The following is a 25,860-nucleotide window of genomic DNA, read 5'->3' on the forward strand; positions in this document are numbered from 1 at the left end:
TTTTTTATCAAATCAAGCAATTATTCTTCAATTTTTCTTTGAATGTCAAACTATCAATATATATATATATATATTATTTATTTATTTATTTTAAACATAAAATATTTTAATAAATGCTTTTAAAAAAATAAAATTAGATTTTAAAGCACCAACAATTTTTTGTGAAAAACTATTTTTCTTTAAAAAAATACATTATAAAAATTGGTAATTTTATTTTTATAATTAAAAATAATAACTTATTTTCCTAATAAAAAGTCTCGATAATTTTTTTTAATAAGTGGAAAGGTATTATATTTTTAAAGTAAATGTTAGTGTTCAAACTCACACAATATAAAAACAACACGAGTATCATTTATCACTCACCTGATCAACAGATCTCAATAACAGGGACGAAGCTCCCTTAGGGCTCAAAGGGGCCCCGGCCTCTGTAAATATTTATATATTCGATAAAATTTGATCTACTATTATTTTGGTTCATGTAAAAAAATATTCAAATTAAAAATTATTAAATATTTAATTAAGTATGGACCGAACTAAAGGTGGATAATCTAATGTTCTCAAAATTTTTAGTCTAATAATAATTTAAGTCATTGTAAGTTTAAATATTAGACAAATAGTTATTGTCTTCTGAATTTTGAGTTTAAATAATTAATAAATCATTATATTGTTCTTAAAGAATTTAATATTTTAGTCTTACTAATAATTAGTCCTGACTCTGTCCTGTCAATAACCAATAACAATTTCAAACAAAATTATAGAAACACCGTTAATTTTATATTTATTTTCATGTTTTTACTTAAAAGTTTTATGTATTAACATAATCGCATTACATTTCGATTATTTATTATTTTTTGTGTTAGTCTTATGAAGCCAAATCACAACAAACTTGTTCAATAATTTTATAACATAAATATAAATAATTAGATATATTTAAAGAGGTCTAGACCCTTACTTATCGCTCATCCATGTCTTTGCATGTTAGTACCTCTTTGCCAAAGGGAAAAAAAATAACGGGCGGCGGCCCACCTGTCCGCCGTCGCCAGCCTCTCATGGTGGGCGATGATATTTCATTACTATTTTTTTTAGAAAACACTCCTACGTGTGAACTTCCCCATTTATATGCTTAATTGGCAAGCCGATATATACACCCAACCGTCTCTTGTACTTTTTTTAATAATAACTCTTAAACTTTGATTAATAGTAGCAATATATTAATCAGCATCCCTAATTAATAATTAAAATTTCTGTTTATCTGTCTATATTAGATCATGTGAGATTTAGTAATATTTTATTTATTTCATTAAATGTGTCTCTTTTAATTTTTAAAATTGTTCTATTCAAAATATTTTGTTAAAAAATTTAAAAAATAATAACACTTATATATATATATATATATATATATATTACCTTTGTATGTCTCATTCTTTTACACTTTTTAAAATAAATCTATTATAATAGTACGAAGGGAGTATACTATATATGCAACATATGGTACGAACCATTATTGAAGCCTAAACAATTATCGTTTCAGTATATTATATTTAAATATAAATACAATGTAGAAAAATTTATAATGCCTTCGTAAAATATTCTTTTACATTGCATTGATTAGACTTTCTCTTCTCGTAATCTAACATTAGGGTATAATTTACTATTTTATTTGTGCTGATCTAATCTATCATTATTATAATTCAATCTTAGTTTATATTTGATGGTTGTAAATGTGTATTAATATATGAGTATCTGAAATAATAATAAATTAATAGAATAATCAAACAAATATCAGTGGAGAAATGAAGTTAAATTTTGATTTTGAGATAAGAAGACAAAAAACGTAATATAGAAACATAGATGGATCGAAGGGGAGTTGGTTACAACAATCATCTCTTATAATTTTAATTTCTCATATAATTTAAATATTTTTATTATAATTTTATTAATAATTTGTATTTTTAAGAAATGATTACACTAGAGAAATAAAAGAGAATAGACTAAGTTTCAGCATAGCATTTTAACTATTTTATGATATTTTATTTCCCTGTATATAGGTGAAAATTAATATTTACGTTGTGATTGTTGAAAAAACAAATGCACCGAAAGTGCATTGGATTATTAGGCACCGAAAGTGGTGCAGTTTTTGTTGATTTTTAGGTATGGGTAAAACCTCAAATTTAGTCATTGTAATTTATGATATTTACAAATTAGTCCTTAAGCTTCAACTATAAATACCCTAGCTCATTTAGCTTCAAAAACCATCCCAAAACATTCTAGCTTTCTTCCAATACTAGAGAGATTTTAGAGAGTTTCTTGAGAGTTGTTTTCTCCTTTTTATCTAGAGAGAATTATCATTGTTTTCTCCTTGGTAGATCGAGAGAGGTTGTAATTCCTATTTTCTCATAGTGAAATTCTTCTACCGTTGCCCGTGGTTTTTACCCTATATTATTCAGGGGTTTTCCATGTAAATTTTGTGTCTCTTTTATCTTCATTTTTATTTTCTCAAATTATCAGTTGCGATTTTGCTCTATCCGATAGCCGTCTTACGCAACAATTGGTATCAGAGCTAGATTAGAGTGTGTAATATCTGCGTATTGTCTTTGTGGTTGCCACCAAAAGGTGGATCCTCCAACATAAGAAAGTAAGAAGTTATTACCCATTCTTTGAAGGTTCCAGAGAACTATTCATGATAGTGAAATAGTGGGAGCTATCCGTAAACGAAGCAATGACAACGAAATTTGATATTGAAAAGTTCAATGGGAGAAATTTCTCATTGTGGAAATTGAAGATGAAGGCCATCCTAAGGAAAGACGGGTGTCTAGCGGCTATCAATGAAAGGCCGATGGATTTCGCAGATGACATCAAATGGAACGAGATGGACGAGAATGCTATGGCAAACTTTCATCTAGCATTAGCAGATGAAGTATTGTCAAGCACCGAGGAGAAGAAGACATCTAAGGAGATATGGGATCATCTCATCAAATTGTACGAGGCCACATCGCTGCACAATAAAATTTTCCTTAAGAGGAAATTGTACACTCTCCGTATACTAAAATCTACTTCAGTGACGGAGCACTTAAATACACTGAACACCTTATTTTCTGAGCTTACATCCTTAAGCTGTAAAATAGGAGAACAAGAACGTGCTGAACTTCTACTTCAAAGTCTACCGGATTCGTACGACCAACTCATCATCAACTTGACAAACAGTAATGTCACCAGTCTAGTCTTCGATAACATTGCAGCTGCTGTTCTACAAGAAGAAAATCGGCGCAAGAACAAGGAAGACAGACAAGTAAATCTGCAACAAGCAGAAGCTTTGACAACGATGAGAGGGAGATCAACAGAACGTGGCCAAAGCAACAGTCATAAACATGGTAGATCGAAGTCGAGGAGTAAGAAGAATTTAAAGTGCTACCACTGTGGAAAGAAGGGTCACTTGAAGAATGATTGTTGGAGTCTAAATAAAAACTCCAATCCACAAGGCAATACCGCAAACACTTCAGATGATGGAGATGCTCTATGCTATGAAGCGTCAACCACCGTGGAAGGCAGAAAAAGATTTACAGATATATGGCTCATTGATTCGGGAGCGACATATCACATGACCTCAAGAAGAGAATGTTTCCATCATTATGAACCTGTCTCAGGAGGATCTGTGTATAGTTGCAATGATCATGCCTTAGAGATCGTTGGTGTGAGAACCATCAAATTAAAGATGTATGATGGAACAATTAAAATTGTTCGAGATGTGCGGCACATGAAAGGTCTGAAGAAAAATTTATTATCCTACGGATTGTTGGATAATAATGCTAGCAAGATTGAAACACGGAAAGGAATCATGAAGGTGTTCCGTGGAGCGCTTGTGGTGCTGAAAGGTGAAAAGATAGCTGCAAACTTATACATGCTTAAGGGAGAGACATTGCTAGAAGCAGAAGCCTCTATTGCCTCATGTAGTTCAGATTCTGCAATGCTATGGCATAAGAAACTTGGACACATGTCAGAACAAGGAATGAAAGTCCTTGTGGAGCAAAAGCTACTTCCATGCTTAACAAAGGTATCACTTCCTTTGTGTGAGCATTGCATAACAAGTAAGCAGCATCGGTTGAAATTCAACACATCAAATTCTAGAGGCAAAAGTGTTCTAGAATTGGTTCACTCTGACGTATGGCAAGCACCAGTAACGTCCCTAGGTGGAGCAAAATACTTTGTCTCATTTATTGATGACTACTCCAAGAGATGTTGGGTGCACCCTATTAAGAAGAAGTCAGACGTGTTTTCAACTTTCAAAAACTTCAAAGTACGGGTGGAACTTGATTCTGGAAATAAGATCAAGTGTTTCAGAACAGATAATGGAGGAGAATACACAAGCGAAGAATTTGATGACTTTTGCAGGAAAGAATGCATCAAAAGACAGTTCACAGTGGCGAACACTCCTCAACAAAATGGAGTGGCAGAGCGGATGAACAGAACCTTGTTAGAAAGAACAAGAGCAATGTTGAGGGACGTATGCCTAGAAAAATCATTCTGGGCAGAAGCAGTCAATACCGCCTGTTATTTGGTGAATCGAGCTCCATCAACTGCAATAGAGCTGAAGACACCAATGGAGATGTGGACTGGTAAACCAGTTGATTATTCAAACCTCCATGTATTTGGAAGTATTGTGTACGTGATGTACAACGCCCAAGAAATTTCAAAGCTGGATCCAAAATCCAGAAAATGCAAATTCTTGGGGTATACTGATAGAGTAAAGGGGTATCGCTTGTGGGATCCTACTGCCCGCAAAGTGATCATTAGCATGGATGTTATCTTTGTAGAAGATAAGCTACAAAGAAAAGAAGACAATGACAGCGCTGAAAAGTCATAGACTACACATATACATGTAGAAAATGAGTTTGAACAAGGAGATTCTTCTGAAGCAGAACCAGCACATGATGAACAAGAACCAGAGAGTTATGAAGCTCCAACAACTCGTCAATCAGATCGTGTGAGAAGACGTCCCAATTGGCGCTCAGATTATGTTATAGAAGGAAATGCTGCATACTATCTTTTAACAGAGGACGGTGAGCCATCAACATATCAGGAGGCAATAAACAGCTCAGATGCTTCACTGTGGATGATGGCGATGCAAGAAGAAATTGAAGCCCTTCATAAAAATAATACATGGGACCTTGTGCCACTACCACAAGGAAGGAAGCCAATTGGTAACAAATGGGTTTTCAAAATCAAGCGAAATAGTGACGATCAAGTGGAGAGGTATCGTGCAAGACTGATGGTCAAAGGATATGATCAGAAAGAAGGTATTGATTTCAATGAAATTTTTTCTCATGTGGTTTGACTAACAACAGTTCGAGTAGTCTTGGCAATGTGTGCTACATTGAATTTACATCTGGAACAGCTAGATGTTAAAACAGCTTTTCTTCATGGAAATCTTGAAGAAGAGATTTATATGCTCCAGCCTGAAGGTTTTGAAGAAGACGAAAAGAAGAACTTGGTTTGTAGGTTGAACAAATCTCTGTACGGTCTAAAGCAGGCGCCGAGGTGTTGGTATAAGAGATTTGATTCCTTCATTATGTGCCTTGGATACAACAGACTTAATGCAGACCCTTGTGCTTATTTCAAGAGGTCTGGTGATAACGATTTTGTTATATTGCTGTTGTATGTGGATGACATGTTGGTTGCAGGACCCAACAAAGATCATATTGAAGAATTGAAGGCACAACTGGCTAGGGAATTTGAAATGAAGGACTTGGGATCAGCAAACAAGATTCTAGGGATGCAAATTCACCTAGACAGAAGTAATAGGAAGATTTGGCTTTCACAAAAGAATTACTTGAAGAAGATCTTGTCACGATTCAACATGCAAGATTGTAAGCCAATTTCTACCCCTCTTCCTATTAACTTCAAATTATCCTCCAGTATGAGTCCTAGCAGTGAAGAAGAGAGGATGGAGATGTCTCGAGTACCGTATGCATCATCAGTGGGAAGTTTAATGTTCGCTATGATATGCACAAGACCAGACATTGCACAAGCAGTGGGATTGGTTAGTCGGTACATGGCGAATCCAGGCAAAGAGCATTGGAATATTGTAAAGAGGATTCTAAGATACATCAAAGGGACCTCAAATGTTGCATTATATTACGGAGGATCAAACTTACTAATCAATGGGTATGTAGATTCTGACTATGCAGGGGATTTGGATAAAAGCAAATCTACTACAAGATATGTGTTCAAAGTTAACGGTGGAGCTGTAAGCTGGGTTTCAAAATTGCAGTCAGTTGTGGCTACATCCACAACAGAGGCAGAATATGTAGCAGCTACACAAGCCAGTATAGAAGCAATTTGGTTGAAGATGCTATTGGAGGAGCTTGGGCACAATCAAGAGTATGTCTCTATGTTTTGTGACAGTCAAAGCGCCTTGCATTTAGCAAGGAATCCAGCATTTCATTCAAAGACAAAACACATACGAGTTCAATACCATTTCATTCGTGAAAAGGTTGAAGAAGGGACGATAGATATGCAGAAGATCCATACCAAAGACAACATAGCAGATTTCATGACGAAGGCGATCAATACTGATAAATTTACTTGGTGTCGATCCTCCTGTGGCCTGTCAGAAACGTAAGCAACATGAAGGTACAAGGTAGAAAGAATGGTGTGAAGATATGATTGTTTCAATCAAATCTTCAAGTGGGAAATTGTTGAAAAAACAAATGCACCGAAAGTGCATTGGATTATTAGGCACAGAAAGTGATGCAATTTTTGTTGATTTTTATGTATGGGTAAAACCTCAAATTTAGTCATTGTAATTTAGGGTATTTACAAATTAGTCCTTAAGCTTCAACTATAAATACCCTAGCTCATTTAGCTTCAAAAATCATCCCAAAGCATTCTAGCTTTCTTCCAATACTAGAGAGATTTTAGAGAGTTTCTTGAGAGTTGTTTTATCCTTTTTATCTAGAGAGAATTATCATTGTTTTCTCATTGGTAGATCGAGAGAGGTTGTAATTCCTATTTTCTCATAGTGAAATTCTTCTACCGTTGCCCGTGGTTTTTACCCTATATTATTCAGGGGTTTTTCACGTAAATTTTGTGTCTCTTTTATCTTCATTTTTATTTTCTCAAATTATCAGTTGAGATTTTGCTCTATCCGATAGCTGTCTTACGCAACAGTGATAGCATGGAATGCTTGTGTATATAACTAGAACAAATCCAAATATAATTAGAAATACATTGACTACTGTGCATGTATCTTTCCCTTTCCTTGGACTAGAAAAGGTAAGCCGCCTCTGACGTTGGCGGTGAGACCAGGAGTGAACCTTGGTGTTTTATTTGGATAGAGAAGCCTGATGTTGAATCGGCGGATTATAGCTATAACCATGGATTTCATCTCCACCAAAGCCATTTCCTTCCCTAGACAATCCCTTTTCCCAGCTTGAAAAACTGGGTACTTGAACAGGTTTTCAGGGACATATCTGCCATTTTCCAACCATCTCTCCGGCTTGTATCGGAGACAATCGGGGCCCCAAATCCGCTCCATCCGACCCATTGCATATGGATTATAAGTCACCCTTGTCCCTTTCCTCACAGAGGTACAGTCAGGCAAAATGTCGTCTTCAAGAGCAAACTTCGAGTCGAATTGAATTGGCGGAAACAATCTTAAACTTTCGCACAATGCCGCGTGTAAATAATGCATGTCTCGCAGTTGATCGAAAGATGGAAGCGGTTGGTGGTGGTCATCGCTCGATCCCACGACGCTTTCGAGCTCGTCTCGAATGGCCGACTCAACTTCTGGATGTTGAGATAACAACCAGAAGAAGCTCGTTAAACCGGCGGCCACCGTGTCCCGACCAGCCAAGAGGAAACTCACGACAATGTCTCTGAGATACTTGTCGTCATTGATTGTTTCCATGAATCTTGACAAAAGATCATTTCTTTCTGAAAAACCCTTCTCGCGTCTCTGCTTAATCATCTCGTGAGCTAACGTATCCACCATTTTAATGGCTTGTTTAAGACGTTTCTCAGTTCCTAAATTCAATGCCTTTTTGAGTTTCCATATCAAAGGTGACGATGCCAGAGCCCTTTGCGACGATAGCTTAGATGCTAAATCAAATGCTTCGGCGAACTCCGAAACGGGCAACGATAACTCGAGGCAACCAGGGTCTAGCCCGAAAGAGAATTTGCAGATATTATCGAATGAAAACCTTTGAAACACGTCTTGTAAATCTAAAGCTCGTTGTTCACCGGAAATCGATGAGAAAAGAGGGAGAAGCCTGGATTGAATCTCTGAGTTGACGATATCAAACGCGTGCCTTCTTATGGAAGTGCTACCAAGCTCAAGGCTAGCCATTTTCCTTTGAAACTTCCACGAATCACCATCGACGTTGAAAATACCTTTACCGAGAAGATCGCCGAGGATAGCAGCGAAAGGTTTCCCCTTTGGGTAGTTTTCAAATCTGGTTCTGAGAATGTGCTCGACGTTTTTAGGGTTTGCAGTGATGGTATTGCCGAGAACATGGATATGGATCGTTCCGGTTGCAGATTTTTTAAGAAGGTGAGTGAACCAATCACAAAGATTATCGAAATCTTTGGTCCAACTCGAAGTGAGATAAGCCTGGCAGATTTCACAACTACACCAGGCCTTCTTCAACCTCAAAACGAAGATCAACAGTGAAAACAAGAGGATGAACGAGAAGAACGTGATGCAGAAAGCAGTGCACATGGAGGGAAACCACGAGTAGAGTGCTGAGACCATTGAAGAAATAAAAAATAAAGCTTAAGAGAAGCAATATGAGTAATGAGATGATGAATGGAAAATGAAGAGAGGTAATGGCTTTATATTACTTTCATAAAAGAAATTAAATTGGGGGACTGAAAAGGGGAAAACAATCCATTTGTGATTTTATTTTAATTGATATAGATCTTACTGACGTGTATTTTCTAGCCGCTCGACACGCGAGAAAATATTTGATTGTTGCATGAATAACACGCGCGCAAAATAAACAAATGGGTCCATTTGCGATAGAAATGAAAACAGCCGAATTGGACGTCCCTTTTCAAGCTTTCTACCTCTCAATTAAGACTCATGTGAGCTTTCACTCGCTTTAAACATATTATGCAAATTATATAGTAAAATTTTAGGCGTTGTATATTTTTTATAAGGTAAAGAAGATGGATAATCAGAGATCAATATTAAAATTTAATATTAAAAAAATTAAAGTACTAATTTTAAAATTGACTAACATATACTTTTTTTGTGTTGTATATTTATATATTATAATTTATGGATTTTATTATATTTTAATTATATATTCTATATTGTCTTCAAATAAATTAACGGATATGTTGATGCCTGATGGAAAAAAGACTAAGATTTAACTCTTCACATTAGGTTGAAAGGCGCTTTTAAGAAAAATGTTTTCTCAAGTACAAAAGGTAATTAAATACGTTTTTTTTAAATTAAAAATCTCTTTATATTAAATTAACGAGTTAATATAATATTATACTTGTTTAATTTATTAAATAAAATTCTAAACTTTTAATTATCTTTTATGGTCATTGTTTGTTAGTTATCATCAAGAAAATTAACATGACACGATAAAGTCTTTTCACTCAAAAAAAAATTTAAGGTTCCAAATTGACTATTACTATAAATGCTAAACTTTCGAGGAAAAAGTAATTGTTGATCAATCCCAATAGTGGGAATACTATGTTTGATTAAAAGATTATATTATTTATTTTCAAGTTGATATGATGATTGACATTGACGGATAAAAAAAATTTAAATTTTAGTTCAATTGAGATTTGAAGATATTGAAAGGTTTTTCAACATGTTTGAACTAAAGGAAAGAAAAAAAATAAGAGAAGTAATTCGATGATTTTTTCAATAAAAAAAGTACCAATAATCGACAAAAATGACGATAAAAGGAAGAGTTGCCTATTTTTTAGGGTTTCTAATATGTCACGTTAGTCATCATTAATGGTTTAACGATTCAATAATTAAAATAAAAGTGTTTCTTAATGGCAGTGACTCCAATGAAAGTTTTCTGATTTATGTCACCAAAGTGAAAGACCCTAAAAGTTCAATGACTACTAGTGTAATTTATTCTATATAATATTATTTTTAATATTTTTAATATAAAAACTTATAAATATAAAAGAAAGTATCAATCCACGACATGCCCATCTTTTACATATTGCAGAAAATATATTTTTCAAATACAATTATTAAAATTATAATTTATATTTTATACATATTCTACAATTCTTCAAGGGATTAATTATCAATGGCTAGATATTGAAATTAATAGCAAGTAAAATAAATATTATTATTTAAATTATGATTTAAAGTTTCTAATTTTTAAATTATTTTATACAAAATAGATATAATTATTAAAAAATAAAAAAATATGACAAGTGCATGACACATTAGCAGTGTTAAGAAAATATCAAAATGATGAACGGAATTAAACTTTTACATATAAAATATATCCAATTTCATTTTCCCACCTATCTCCACCTGATTAATTTCTGGTAAAATTCTTTAAAACACGTGATTGGACGCTATAACAGACCTTTAAAATAACTCTGTTCACATCTATGCTTATATTTTAGAAAAGCGAAAGCATTCCTCACCATCTACAACCAGTATACTGTAGCAAATAAAACTATTGTTCTAATCATAGTCAAACTTGATAAAATAATAATATTAGTCAACCGACTTTTCCCCATAGCCTTTATAACCAACCAAATGAATTGCAAATAATCAAATCCATTATTGCCTTCATATGCATAACCAATTGAATTGCGAATAATAATATTTTAATCTAATATTTCAATAAATTATTTATAATTATTTATTAATTTATGATGATTACAAGATAATATTTGACAAATTCTCAACAGTTTAATAATAGATGTCTCTAAATAATAATATAAATATTCAAGTCCAACTCGCTTCCTAGTTTGTGGATGTTTTCTTTTCCTTACCGGCTTTCGAACCTTGTGGACATTACATTGTATGAACACCAACGTAATGAGAAATGTTCAAAGAGAAAAGGTGTTGATGTTAACTTTGAGGTTGTCCGGAGCAAAGTTGATGTGTGTGGTTTGTTTTGAACATCTTATTATTCCACGTTTTTTAATAGCGAATGTCCCACGTTCCCACTCTCCTGGTGGTCACGTATATCTGCTTGCTCAATAAGGAATAGCTGGTCCACACATTTTCATTCGTCTTTCTTATGTTTTCATCACCTGTTCGTAACTTGGACCATCACACATTTTCATTGTTTTCTCATTTACTGTTAGAGGTCTATAGGAAATTAATTTTAAATAAATATTATGTTTTTAGTTTTAAATATTATCTTTACAAGGATTTTCCAGGGGAGGCACGTCCAAGAGCAGGTACTAGTTGATCGGATGAAGGAGGTGGTTCGATGGGGCTTGCATAGTAAGGTTGTTCATAAGCTTGATTCTGTCAATAGTTACTTGGGTACTGTGGGGATTATTATAGGATTTTCCATATGATTGTTATGGAACGGGGGTTTTGTTTGTTTTGAGTGGCTTGACTGCTGTTGGTAATTTTTTGGGGGTTATGTATTCATTGTAGTATTTGTTTTTCTGGATAAATAAAGGATGTATTTATCATATATATATATATATATATATATATTACTTTGACACATGTTCGTAATATTTTGAATTAATAACTATTTTTTAATATTATGAGATTAATGACGGAGCTATGATCAAATGTTAAAGAATAATAATTTATTAGGTATTTAAATTTAAAAATTAAAAATTACATACTTTATTTAACTAATATTTAAACTAAAAAGGACATAAAATACTATTATATCAAAAAATTTGGGAGAGGTTGTTGTCACTCCCAAGCAACATGTAGATTCATCCGTGTATTGGGTGATTAGAAGGTAGTATATGTTCATAATATTTATTTAGCCATTAACAACGTACACACCCTGTAAACATAACTGATCGAACTCGAGATTCCTAAGAGGAACAACACTCCCTTTAATCACCGGAATCACTTAATGAGTTCTCATAAATAACTATTTTTAAATACATTGGAATTTAAAATCTTCATAAAAATGTTAACTAAGTCAATAATTTGCCAAATATGAAAGATAAAGAAGCGAGAGGACAAAAAACTTAATAATCAAATGATTAGCATCCATAATCATTCATAATCACACGAAACTCTTTATAGAAAAAGTAGAGCATAAAATAAATGTTTAACTTAAATGAAGAATACAATTTGATTATTATTTTTATTTGTCTCATAAACACTAAACCCTGAACAGAATATTTAAATCTTTATATTTTGATTTCAAAATTTAAAGTCATAAATATAAAATTCTGAATAGGACCTGCAATGCTAAAATACAGAGATTATAAAAAATAAAATTTGATATAACATGTATATTATACAATATATATATATATATTGAGTTTGAATGTGAAAATTAAATCCAACAAAAAGTAAAAGGCTAGACTGATTTTGTTTTTGCTTGCTTCTTTTTTTCAGCTTACTTCTTTTTTAACCGCAATCATGGAAAATTGTTGCCACCCCACTCTGAAAATTGGATAAACTTCCAATGTGCACACGTTTTTCATGTTTTTTTTTCTTAATCAAGACATTAAAAATAGATCTTCCCCATCTTATGAAAAGCACCTACTGTTTTTAACTTTTCTTTTGATAATATGATTTTTATATGGATGACAATGAGCCAACGAAATACATTCCTCCCCCCCCCCCACAAGAAATTTGAGATATGAGATGGGGTTTTAGGGTGATACAAATGAAATAAAGAAGTTCAAATTGGAAACCACTTCCTTAACAGTAATTTCATGCGTGTTTTTGCTTAGCTATAACCTGCATTCCTTGCAAAAACGGTGCTCCATGCATGGTTCTCGACTGTCGCCACTCTATACGCACTCAGCTTAAAAACTCCGCTTAGAATTTGCAACCACATGAAGACTTCCGTCACCAAAGTTGCATTCCAGGGCTCACTTCATCAAATTTAAATCTCCGCTTTAATAAGTATATAAATGTGCCGTTTAATTGTTGATTTTATTGAATATATCAGTTTTCTGTAATATAATAACCGAGTAGCCTGCAAAGAAATTGCAAATCATGGCAACCTAAGTTTCTGCTCCTTTGGTGCTTTTATTTCATCCAAAAGTATCTTACAGTGGCTCACCCTCTAACCTTTTTTGTTTAGAATTATAAGAATGATAAATAATTGATCATAGATCAAAGGAAAAGAAATTAATCAATACGTATATTTATATGAAAAACATCTGATGATAAAATATAGTGAGAAGAAAATAATTTTATTATTATCAAATTCAATATTACGTTATACATGCTCACTTTATTAAATGGTTGTACTCTGATTTTTTATATCAAATAAAATAAAATTTAAATTATAATCTTTAACAATTTTAAAGTTATCCATGCTCTTTCTCTATTCAATAGTTGTCATCTCCCACTGTTTTTAAAGTCTCATAGACTGCTCCTCTAATTGTGACAGTAAAATTTAACATTGATGGTAGCAACATTTAATATTATATTAATGAGATAAAATTATAAAATTATAAAAGATGAAAATAATTTATTAATATAAAATATTTAAAATATATAGTAATTTAATATTTTAGAGGTACTATATCATCTACTTTCTCCTTGATTTATCCTATTGATTTATCAATGAGTAGGGAATTGCAGGGTTTGTTACGGTAATTAGAAGCGGATTTACAATAAATTTAGGGTAGGTACTAGGGCTGTAAATGAGATGAGACAGATCGCGAGCTACTCGAGATTGACTCGATCAAGGCTCGATAAATACTCGGATCGAATGGACTCGACTTGAGCTCGAACTCGACTCGAGTTCTTAACGAGCCGAAACGAGCTACTCGATATTCGACTCGAAAAGCTCGTGAGCAGCTCGAAAAAAATGTTATATTATAATTTTAGATTTTCTAAAATTACATTATAAAAAAATTATTAAAAATACATTATTGTTAATTATAAAATTTTAAAAATATATTAAAAATTCTATAATACAACTACCCTCAATTTTTAATTTTTTTAATTAAGCAACCCAAGTCCAATTGTTACATTGTATATTACTAAAAGAAAAATAAAAGCTCATTTAATTAAGCACATGTTAGATTACACCCTAAACCCTAAATCTAAACCCTGAACCTTGAACTATAAATCCTAAACCCTAAATCCAAACCCTGGATCCTAAACTCTAAACCCTTTATCCGATTATGTGATAGGGTACTAAAAGAAAAATAAAAGCAAATTTAATTAAGCACATGTTAGAATATACCCTAAACCCTAAACCCTAAATCTCAAACCTTGAACCCTAAACCATAAACCATAAACCCTAAGCCCTAAACCATAAACCATAAACATTTAATCTAATTATGTGATAGGGGTTAAGTTATGCACATGAAGGTAACATAAAAATTATGCAAAATGAAATTGATGAAATTAACAAGAGTTTATATGTAAATAAACTAATAAATCACACTTGGTCAAATAAATCAATAGGTCCATTATCAAAACAAACGGTGATCAAAACATAAAATAAAAATAAATTAACTCAAATCATAAAAACGTAAACCTTGATTAATGACGAAATCAGAAGATTACAAATATAACAGATCCTAAAATACTAATACTCCATTTCTAAAACACGGGCTTGAATATCTGTCCACTGTCCATGTTTCTTTGGTTTTCTTTTTCTCTCTTCAACTCTCTGTTTTGTGTATCCTCAAGCTTTCTGCAACAAACAAGTGCATCCTACGAAAATGTAGGAAAATGTAGCCGAGGATTCAAGACGCTCCAAAAATGGAGTACTTGGGCATCCTACGATTCGGCAAATGGGTTTGCGAAGGCATTTGTTCATTTGCTAGAGGGGTTTCAATTCATAGAGTTTACACCTCCCTGCTGTGACCTTCGCCACTTCAACCAAACAAGAAAGCAAAACCAAAAGGAGATATACTAAAAATCAATAACCATTTTGTTTCAACATCGATTTTCGAAGGCAAACTTGGATTAAAGTGCATTGTTTTGGCGCTGCATCCATAGGTCTTTCGTTTCTCTACAAAGGATAATTACTGATGGAAATCAAATAAGTGCAGAGTACAAAATCATAAATCGAAAACAAAGTGGAAGAGGGAAGCGATGCTCAGTGAATACGAACCAGAAAAAAATCATCTCGCGAATTAGTTATGAAACAAATCGGGCAATCGAATCTGATTCGTAACAAATCTGTCAACTCAACATTTTGAGAAAAAGTTTTCGAGGAATCGTATCTGCAAGCAAGCAAGTGTAATAGATTTATGAACTGATTCGTAACTAAAATATGACAAATCCAGGAATCTAAAAAATAAGAGTTCTATGCCAAAAAGGGGAGCAGAAAAAACAATAATTAAGAAACCAAACAAGACCAGGCAGTTACATTGAACCAGATTACTATCAAAATTACCAAACTTACTAGAAAACTGGAAACCAAAAAAGCTTATTAAAACCAGCGAAACTGGATTTTGGTTTATTATCAAGTTTGGAAACCAAAAAGTTTCAGCCTTTTAAACCAAACTTTAGAGCAATTTATTTTCAACCGGTTGAAATAGGAACTGAAAGAACAATCAGTTCAACGACCAATTTGGTTTTTTATTCCTCAGGAAGCTTTGTTTTTGAAGCAGAGATCAAAGATGAGAGTGAAAAGAAGCTTGGAATTTGGGAGGTGAGTTGGTCATGTGAGATGATGGTTCTTGAGAAATAAGGGGTAAAGTGAGTGTATAAAAGGGATGAGTTTTCAGCAAATGAAAATTAACCTTTGGAGTTTGAATCGAGTTTGAATCGAGTTCGAGTCTTGAGCTTCAATCGAGTTCGAGAATTTTTTTTGAGTTCGAGCCTTTTCGAGTGCGAGTCGAGTTTCATAAATATATTTCGAGTTTGAGTCAAGCTTGATAATTTTTAGCTTGCGAGTTTTTGAGTCGAGCCTACCTATATGGTTTTCGAGTTCGAGTCGAGCACAACAATACTCAAGCTCGACTCGGCTCGTTTACACCCCTAGTAGGTACATGTTTAGTCTAAAATTTAATTTTTTTGTTTAGTTGTTTATTTTATTGATTGTGTTCAGCCTGATATTTTATTTGTGCACATCTCATATAAATTTTTTATGTTATTACAATATGTGTGCTTATCTTTATAAATATTTTTAATTCTGTCACTTGCTCGAGTTGTGGTATTTAAAGACGGTAATTTTTTTTCTTTCATTTCGATGTTGATATTAATAAAATCTTTATACTATTCGGAAAACAATAGTTCATAAGATTTTTGTGTTGGCGTTTTAGTGTTGGTATAGCCAGATGTTGCATACAGTTGGCATTGGAGTTTCAATCATTGCTGCTTAGCCTTATACCAAACTTGGACCTATATTTTTCAGGTGACAATCGCTTTAGATCTTTAATATATTATCTGGGAACATCAATAGTTTAATTTATTTTAAAACCTGTAATTAGAAAATTTCATCACCATGTTTAATTGTAAAGGAGGAAATAAAATTTATTTATTTAACATGATAAATTTTTTAATTTTTTTTATTAAATTACATTTTCAAACCATAAATAGTCAATCGTTCTTCACATTTTTGACAAACCAGAAGTTGATCTAAGTTCAGTTTATGTTTTGGAGCCCAGTTCTTCCGCATTGGGCTTCACATTGGGTCCTTCTTTAGAGGACAGACAGCAATTTTCATAATTTCTAAGCATGCCGTTTCTTTCATGTTAAAACCGACCAAGATTATGTGTAACAAGCCCTTTTGTCCTTTGGCCGCTTTTGGATGTTTTAACTAAAAAAGAAGTCATAGCAAGTTCCTCTTGCTCTCTATACAAATTTTCCCCATCACTAAGAAAAAAAAAAGGAGTTAAAAATATCTACTATTTCATCATGCGAGGAAAAATTCTCGTATTCACTGTCCGGAGAGGTCTGTTTTCTCGGTGTGTGCATAATGAGGTAACCCATTTCCTTTTCTAATATTTTTTTAATTAGCAGTTTTAATGCAATTCGGGCTATGAAGTTTTCATCACTTAATACTGTTGTTCGATTTTTTTTTTGTTGGGTTTTTGGAATTTAATTTCTATTACTTTATAGATTGTGAAATCATCCCAGGTTTAGGACGAATTAGTGAACTGCTTGCTTCTTCTTCTTCTTTTTGATCTTTTCCCCACATGTCATTTCTCATAGAGTTGTTGACGAGTTAAATTTACTCTTCTTTCAAAGAAAATGTTATCAGTTTACTGATTCAATTTAGTCTTTTAATATTTCAGGGAAAGTTTTCTTGACCAATTCTATCAGCTTGAAGCCATGAAGGACCCAATTACGCCTATTTATATTGTTGGAGCAGTGGCATTTGTTTCAGGTTTGGAAACCGGTTTTTATCATAAAGTATTTGTTAATGCCGACCGGGTTTTCTTATTGGAATATTTGTTCATTTCTATTTCCTTTTGAGCGTTTAACGATGTCTGGATGTGTTTCCGACATAGATACTTTATGAAAAATGATGAGTCAGGGTATTATAGGTCTAGATGAATCTTGTTCCTTAAAGTAGCAAATTATACAAGGTACGATAAATTATAAACTCCTTTATCTTAATTTTGAGTGCTAGACAATGAAGTCGGCAGTGAATTTTAATGCTTTGTGATCATTGACAACCTTTATGAGTTGTAAGGGCCATTTGTTGCAACTAAAAGTAAGGAACATATGTTTCAAAAATTTATCAATTATAGATTCTGAGTTGGTAATGTGAGTCATTTTAAAAAAATCACTGCTTGATTAATCTAAATCCAGGGGTGTACTATGACAAATTAGTTGATCCTGGTTTTTATATTTTATGAGAGGTTCATACATCATAGTACTAAACCCAAAAGGAGGCACATTTGAGTTGTCTAGACCTTTTCTCCGTTTTTGAGAGCTTTTTTTCTTTGTCACCAGGAAGGAAAATGTAACAATTTGCTATTACCACCTGGTTTTCTGCATACCAGAAACTGTTGTTAATTTCATACAAGTGGACAAGCTAGTTGAGTGTTTTTTAAGCTGTACAATGTATTCCAAATATGATGTGTTTAACGGTTAGGATCTTAAAGGCCAAAGCTACTTTTTATGCTGTTTGATTGTATCTCTTCTCTTGAATTATCTGATTTTTTCGCTATTGAATCAATTCTTACAAGCGCTATGATTAAAAAGTTTAGTTAAAGAGCCTGAAGTACTCCAAAAGCTTTTAGCTTTCTAGCTTCAAAATTTTTTAAAATTTCGTCATAGATTTCCAAAGCAAACCATACTAATGAACATTAGAAACTTAAATTTGCTTTTACATGAAAATTTGAAATACCTTTAATACTAAACTTCAAATAGTATTAAGGTTGAAAAAAGAAGGCTTAAAGTAAAAATAAGTACCTAAACTATGCTCTCTTTTTGCTTTTAGTACCTAAACTTTAAAACTATTATATTTAATCATTTTAAGTCCTATTATTTTTTCAGTTAGAAAATTATTTTTCAACCAATAAGATGTTGACATGTCACACAAAGTTAGGTACTTGTTTTGACCAAAAAAAATATTTTAGGGGTTTAAAGCAAAAAGGAGAGAGTTTAGGGACTTATTTTGACCAAAAGTATAGTTTAGGTACTTAAAGCAAAAAAAGAGTATAATTTAGGTACTCTTTTTTAGTTTAAGCCAAAAAAGAATTACAAATTTCAATAACTTAAATCCTTAAATTTCAAAATTTGATGTATTGGAGAAAAAAACAACATTAGCATCTCTATACAGAAAGTTAATTGAACGAAGAAAAGTGGATATTAATGTATTTTTATAAAAGGATGTCATCTTCACTATTTTTTTTTTGTGCATGAAAAATTAAAACGTGTGCGATGTATGTCGATATCTTAAATCGAAAAACATGAATGTTTATAAGTTCTATATCCGTTTAAAAGTTTGCAAATTGTTAGTTTTCAGCGTATTATACCAGAAAAAGTTAACATTTGTTGGTGTTTTCTGTTCATGATGTAAAGCTGCATGCAATCTATCAGCCTGGTAGTTTCGAACTCTTGGGGGCCAGTCTTAGTACTTAATTCGATATTATTTGGGTTAGGCAGAGTATTCTTTTAGCCCCTTCATCAATCTTATCAGAACTCTTAACGGAGCTACAGTTATTCTTCAATCCATTACAAGGAACCAACTGGTTGCTTATTAGCTTAAGTTGGCTTGTTAACCAAAATTAACTCTGTTAGTTCATTAAGAGTGGTGTGATAGGATTGGGTGAACTTGAACTAACTTCGGTTAATGATATATTTAATTACAAATCTGTGTAATGCTATTTTGTCTAGTGCAATTACAATAAATAAGACAATTGTAAATGGACTGTTACATTTACAGATAAGGATAATGGGCCCCGGTGATAGTCTAAGTATTTATTCAGTTTGAACACGTGGCATGGAACTGTTATACCACCTTATGTGTCAATGAGGTGTAAAGTGGACCCTAAATGCATGCCAAAAAGGATTAGATTGGGAGTGCTTTATGCTGTAAGAATTTTGGAAGTCCCCTAAGCAAAAAAAATCACTGTTATACCTATCATTGCTTCACGGTTAAAATCATCATGTTTTGATCAACTTATTATATATTGAGTTGCTTATAATCAGTTATGAACTGTAACTTCGAACGATTATGTGTTTGGAGGCATTGGTTTTGTTTTCTCAAGATTTGTTACTTTTGTATGATATCTGGAAAAGGCTTGAGACTTGATTTACCTATTAGGAATTATCTCAAGCTATCCCCATATTCAAATGTTAGACATATAGCTTTTGATTGACGAATCAGATGTTTTCTCACAAAATCAAACAAGATGCAACTTAGTGCCAGAACCTCTCATTGAAAGAGGACAAAGATTTATTGACATTTGTCATTAGTTTTTGTTGGCGTAATCAGTGAATTGCCATGCTAAACTTGTGTGTTCTGACAACACATTTTTGTTTGCAACACATTTTGCTTGTTGTCACTTTAGGGGGTGCATCTCATGCAAAGCACTTTTATTCTCACCTTGGATCTCCATTTTCAATTATGTTCATTTAAAAACATCCATTAGTATCAGAAATGGCTTTGCCTATTGTGAAAGGACTGCTGCAACAGTATGTACAATCACTGCATGTTGAGGTTTTTGGTTTCTCTTCCTTTTATTATCATTAGTATTTTTTTTCTGTTCTGTAATATCTTTTGTGCCACAAGTGTCCTTTGGATTTAATTTGCTATCAATGAATGGGCCTTTTGGTTAAGTTGCTAATTGATCTTGAATCAGATATCTTAACATTATAGGTAATTTTTTGGGATTATATTAATATTTTATTTATTTTTATATATTTTTATTCTGTTTGGGTCATATCTTCTATTGCAGAAATGTACATATGTGACATTGATGCATTAATTTAGTATTGAATCTGTGTGGGTTCACTGTTGTTCTTTACAGGGAATTATAAATGAGCAGTTTTCACATATTCAGCATCTGAAAGCTGACCATCTTGTGCAGTTGATCAATACATACTGCCTCGATGCGGAAAGCATCATATCACAACTTGATAGCCACATGTATCTTTGTTGCTAAAATGTTTGATCTGAAGAAGTTAATTTTCTTTCATTTGGATTATTTTAATGGTGCTATAACTTTGCAGTGATCTCCCTGATGTGGATTTCTCTAAGTTGGATGCTCTGGCCGCAGAAGCAGTGGAGAGAAGCTCCCGGTAATGTTGATCTTAATTTTAATGGACTCCTTAAGAACTAGCTCTTGTCTTATAGTGTTTTCTAAATGGAGAAGATTGATTGAAAATTTTGTCAGATGGTTCTTTCTTTTTTGAAAAAAGAAAGAAATATAGAAGTAATAAATGACTTCTTCATTGAATGCTTCGTAATAGTATTAAAACCAATGTTGAACTCAAAATAATATGTTCCTTGATTAAGAAAAACGAGCATGTATTTATAGGGCAAGGCATGTGCTTTTGGTCTGCAGCAAAGGTGCAAGTTATGCCAAGGTGCGCAACTAACACTGATAGAATCACTGCCTACCCATCTCCTTTTCTATAAAATCATTGCCGGTGTAGTGTAAAATGAACAAAAGATGCGGAGCATCTCCGCTGAAATAGGATGCTGATAAAATAGAAGCATCCATATATGCAAAAATAAAATTTTAAAAAGTGACAAATAAGTAACGTATAGCTACTGTGGGTTTGCTTACGTATCAGGATACGTCGTTAGACTTTGTGGTCGGAAAACCAGTTGGCAGAGAGAGATAGAAAATAATTAAAAGATCGAACTTTTTGTCTTGTAAGAATATTGTGATGTTTCATTTTATGTGGCTTTGGCTTTTTAGGAAAAACACTTATGTCCAAAATAATATTTACCCTCTTATGAAATTGAAAAGTCAAGATATGATATATTTATGTGGTTTAGTCTCAATTTATCCAATCATCATTTACTGATTACTGATTGGATAATATCCCCCATCCCTACCTAATGTATACGAACAGTATTGGTGCTGAGCACGTGAGACTTGCATGCGTGAATCTAATGCGGGCCTCTGATCAGAAGCAGAAACAAAAGTATGAAACTTTCTTGTATGGAATTTCTCGTTGATGCTTTTTATTCTATTATGCTGCCGCCGTGCCACGTGAGAAAATGTTGACACGTTTTTGTCGATTCTGCACCTTGACCATGTATTTACTTTTATGGTATTGTCTATCTTATTATTGAAGCAACTGTTTGTCATATGTGCTTTATTTGTACCACGTCCATTTATCTTTTGAGCTCATTCAGTCCTTATGCTATACGATCTGCTTGTGCATTAAGTTTATGCTATTTTAGCCTGTGTCATGTGTTTCTTCAAGACACTTTTCCCTTATCGCACTATAAACATTCGTACTTCAGCTTTCTTCAGGCCTTGAATTGGACAAAGACTGAATTTGCGCGTACCCGGAACAAGTTGCAGGTTATTGTCCAGGTATAAACTCAACTTTCAGTCACATGACAGTTGCATGGTTAAGCATTACATAAAAATTTTATGGACATGATAATGAAAATACTTTTTTTACTCATATAATGAAAATAAACCACACAGAAAGCGTAAGTTCAAATCCAATCAAGCTGGTATCATTTTAGGCTTTGCTGAACTATCGTGTCCCTTCATTTCAGTAATGCCTTTCTGGATTTGTTTTCTGAACCATCGTGTCTTGAGGCCCCTCTGTCTGATCTTTGTAATTACGAACAAAGTAATATATATATATATATATATATTTGAAGCAAATCCCAGGATTTTTGTAAATCAGGTTACTGTTGTATGAAATTTTGATCATACTTTTGCTTATAAGTTTCATTGATGAATGAACATGCTAAAGAAACATTTCCAAATGTGCTAATCTCCTAGAAAATTATCAACTGTAAATAATGAAGCCTAATAGTTTCTGTCCGCGTGTAATGACCTTAAATTGGACGAACTAAATTTATCGATGCTAAGAAGTGTCTGTATTTATCTGTTCCTTCAAAGATTGATATCGTTGAAGATTTTACTCTTAGAATGGTAGGTTTTAGACCTAGTTATCCACAATGAGTAATGTTGATTGTATTGATCATTAGAGGCTGACCTTAAAAATTATGCTGGGGTTTCTTTCTGAGAATTTATTGCTTAGCTCATCAATATCTTATCATCTTGAATTTGAATTTCAAATAGAATAAATTTTCTGGTGCACTGATTTTAAGCGTACAGCACCTTAATGCATCGACGGTGGTTCATGGTTGTTAATTATTCTTGCCTCGGATGCATTGAGTGCAGATGGAGCGGAGGATAATGAGACTTGAAGCAAAACAACGACAATACAATGCTGCTTGATGCTTATTGAGTGTTTCTTTAATGTGCCTGTAGAAATTTTGAACGAACCTTTGTAGGTTATCTTGAGAAAGTGGAACCAAATTAGAACAAAACAAACTTATAATAATCGTTTTATCTTCAAGTTTTTCTTTTCCCATCTTTATGTCATGGGTTGTTGCTAGCTGAAAACTTGAGGCTGTAGATACGAAAGAGAAAACCGGGCAGCACCTTCGTAGATAATTTTTGGTTCTAGCCTTGGAATTGTAAGCTGAAACAGACATGATAATTTGCCGGGTAAGAGCCGTTAAGTTGGCATCAGTAGTTGGCCGGTTTGAGAGATAGCATGCATAACTGTGAAGATAACATCTTTCCCGGTGTCGTGCATATTGGTGATCGTGGGAAACATCTTGAGAAAAGAAAAATGCAGCATCCCTAGGTGGTTTGATGAAAAACACAGAATCTATCAGCTATTTGATGCTATTTTTACTCATGCATTCTCCTCCACGGACTCTGCTCTTCCGGGTCGGTTTTAGACAACTTTTATATTCCATTTCAGACCAGTCCAAATTAAGTTATTGTATAGTAAATTTTTTTTTGAAAAAAATAAATATAAGAGTTTTTAAGATGAATATGTATTTTTTTTAAAAATGATGCATAGTAATTTAAGTTCATTAGTAGATTGTGTAAAAAAATGTGCTTACAAGAAAAGGTATGGGCCGCAATCTAGCTACTCTTCCCAACTTTGGTAAATGTAAATTGGTCCTTCTATTCTTCTTTTATATAGATATTTAAGTGGAAAATTATATTTTAAATCAATTTTATTATTAAGTCTATTTTTATAGTATCATAATTATATTATATATTATAGATAAAATTAAATGTATTTATAATTCGTATTATATGAATTTTGTGGTAAATTACAGTGGTCATCATTGAACTCTTGGGGTATTTTTACTTTCATCACCAAATTTTTTAAATATATATTATAATCACTAAACTATTAATTCGTTTTTGTCTCACTCGCTACCACTAGCTAGTGTTAAGAAATAAAGTGGCAGACCGAATAGCCAAACTAGCCCAGGATCAACATTACAACCTGGTATACTTCGACGCCTCCTGTGGATGTTGTTAACCTTCTCTCTTTGGATGCTGCCTCAATTCAACCACTTGATGATTTCTAGTCTTAGGTTCATGTCTTATGGGCGTTTTAATTAAAAATATATATATATTAACATAACACATTAAACTCTTCTTTCCCAACAATGAACATAGTAACAAATTGACTAAAACTTAAATTTTCTAAATTATCAACCGTCGTAAAACTTCAAATTTCCCACGAATAAAGTGACAATAGCTAATTCTAATGGTGAAAAGATTCCATGTGAATAGAAGATTACTTATTTTAGTTTTAAGTTGATCTGACGATTAACAATAATATATAAAAAAAATTAACTTTTAGTTTCTATTAGATAATCGCCTCATTTCATTATCGTTTTTGCTATGATTTTGTGATTTATCCGATCAAAAAGATTATCAAAACTTCTCATTTTCTTTCCTTGATTAAAATTAGTCAGATAACCTTCTAATTTGAACTAAAATTTATATCATTACATTAATATAATTATAAAAAAATAATTAGATTTTAAAATAATGGGTTAGATTATCTTTTAACCTCTTCAAAATAAATATTTTATTATTATTTTAATATTTGTTAGGATTTATGAAGCTCAAAGATCAACCGAAAATGTGTCAAGAGGGGTGAATTGACAATTTAAAGTTTAGGGACTAAAGAGTATAAAGATAAGGAAATTTGCACAAATATTTATAGTGGTTCGACTTATCAACAAGTCTACATCCACTACCTAGGCTCCTCACTTAGAATTTCCAACAAATTCACTAATTTGTTCTTTCTTTTTCAAGGATCAAGAGTAACCCTTACAACTCCCTAGTTTTTCACTTTGCTAAACTAGAACCAAAACTCCTTTTACAAAAAGAAAAAGATGTAAACAAGAAAACTCTTACAAGATAAGTGTTTACAAAATAAAGCTCACAAAAACAAAAATATTTACAAGAGAAAGGAAAATAGGAATGACAAATTCTTCTCTTGTGTTTGAATGCTTGGATATGTGTTATGATCCTTCTTCAAGTGTCATCAACTTATTTTTATATGTTGGAATGTGTTTGTGATCGTTTCTAGCCGTTGGGGATAATTTTTCTGCAAAATAAAACTGCACATGACAGGGAGTATCGGTACTCCTTTAATGAGTATTAGTACTTCCTTTGTTATATTTAAATAAACTAGTCATTACTAGCTGTTGGGTCTGACCAATATCAATATTATGCTCATGGTATCGATACTACTTTGTAAAGTAGTATCGATATTACTTTGTAAAGTAGTATCGATATTATTTTGTAAAGTAGTATTGATACTCCTTTGAGTATCGATATCTATTTTGTATTCTGAAATTTGAGCAATCTTGTAGTATCGATACTACCTTGAGATTATCGATATTTCTCTTACCTTTGGTATCGGTACCATATGAATAGTATCATTATTGTTCATATAGTATCGATACTATAAGAACAGTATCGGTACTTCGTACTTTGAAAAACAGTTTTGTGCTCAAATTCTAGTTTATTGGACTTTGAATTATTTTTGAAAATTTTGAACAAATTCAATTAAGTCCAAAAACATTTTGCCTTAATTTGTTATATCAAAATATTATAAAACATGGTTCAACAATCTTCCCTTTTTGATATAACAAAACATTTGAAAATTTGTTTTTGGCAAAACTACCCCTTAATAAAACATTTCATGAAAAAGAGAAAATATTTTGGAAAAAATTAAAGCTCCCCCTTTTTTTATTGATAAATTGAATTTTTCAAACTCATACTTCTCCCCCTTTTTTATATAAAAAATAA

General features: G+C 32.6%; 2 protein-coding genes and 1 non-coding gene across 4 annotated transcripts; 1 reads left to right on the forward strand and 2 right to left on the reverse strand.

Moving 5' to 3' along the window:
- Nucleotides 1–7,231: 7,231 nt before the first annotated feature.
- Nucleotides 7,232–8,762, reverse strand: LOC120210619 (cytochrome P450 94C1-like). The gene has a single exon (XM_039209322.1). The coding sequence runs from the start codon at nt 8,747–8,749 to the stop codon at nt 7,232–7,234; it is 1,518 nt and encodes a 505-aa protein (XP_039065253.1). The 5' UTR covers nt 8,750–8,762.
- Nucleotides 8,763–14,841: 6,079 nt separating this feature from the next.
- Nucleotides 14,842–14,989, reverse strand: LOC120212187. Its single transcript, XR_005524666.1, has one exon. It is a non-coding gene; the product is annotated as a small nucleolar RNA snoR145 (small nucleolar RNA).
- Nucleotides 14,990–16,871: 1,882 nt separating this feature from the next.
- Nucleotides 16,872–23,073, forward strand: LOC120211983 (histidine-containing phosphotransfer protein 1-like). Of its 2 annotated transcripts, none has more exons than XM_039210437.1 (7): nt 16,872–17,047; nt 17,362–17,453; nt 20,753–20,821; nt 21,061–21,109; nt 21,605–21,676; nt 22,002–22,074; nt 22,903–23,073. In XM_039210437.1, exons 1-7 carry the CDS (start codon nt 17,043–17,045, stop codon nt 22,957–22,959), a joined length of 417 nt encoding a protein of 138 aa, XP_039066368.1. In that variant the 5' UTR covers nt 16,872–17,042; the 3' UTR covers nt 22,960–23,073. The 2 variants fall into 2 exon arrangements, with proteins under 2 accessions (XP_039066368.1, XP_039066374.1); XM_039210443.1 differs by lacking the exons at nt 17,362–17,453; nt 21,061–21,109 and adding exons at nt 19,507–19,609; nt 20,550–20,669 and having other exon boundaries at nt 17,036–17,047.
- Nucleotides 23,074–25,860: the final 2,787 nt, after the last annotated feature.

This window comes from Hibiscus syriacus, unplaced genomic scaffold (assembly GCF_006381635.1).
Source record: "Hibiscus syriacus cultivar Baekdansim isolate YM2019G1 unplaced genomic scaffold, ASM638163v2 tig00000715_pilon, whole genome shotgun sequence".
Classification (NCBI taxonomy): domain Eukaryota; kingdom Viridiplantae; phylum Streptophyta; class Magnoliopsida; order Malvales; family Malvaceae; genus Hibiscus; species Hibiscus syriacus.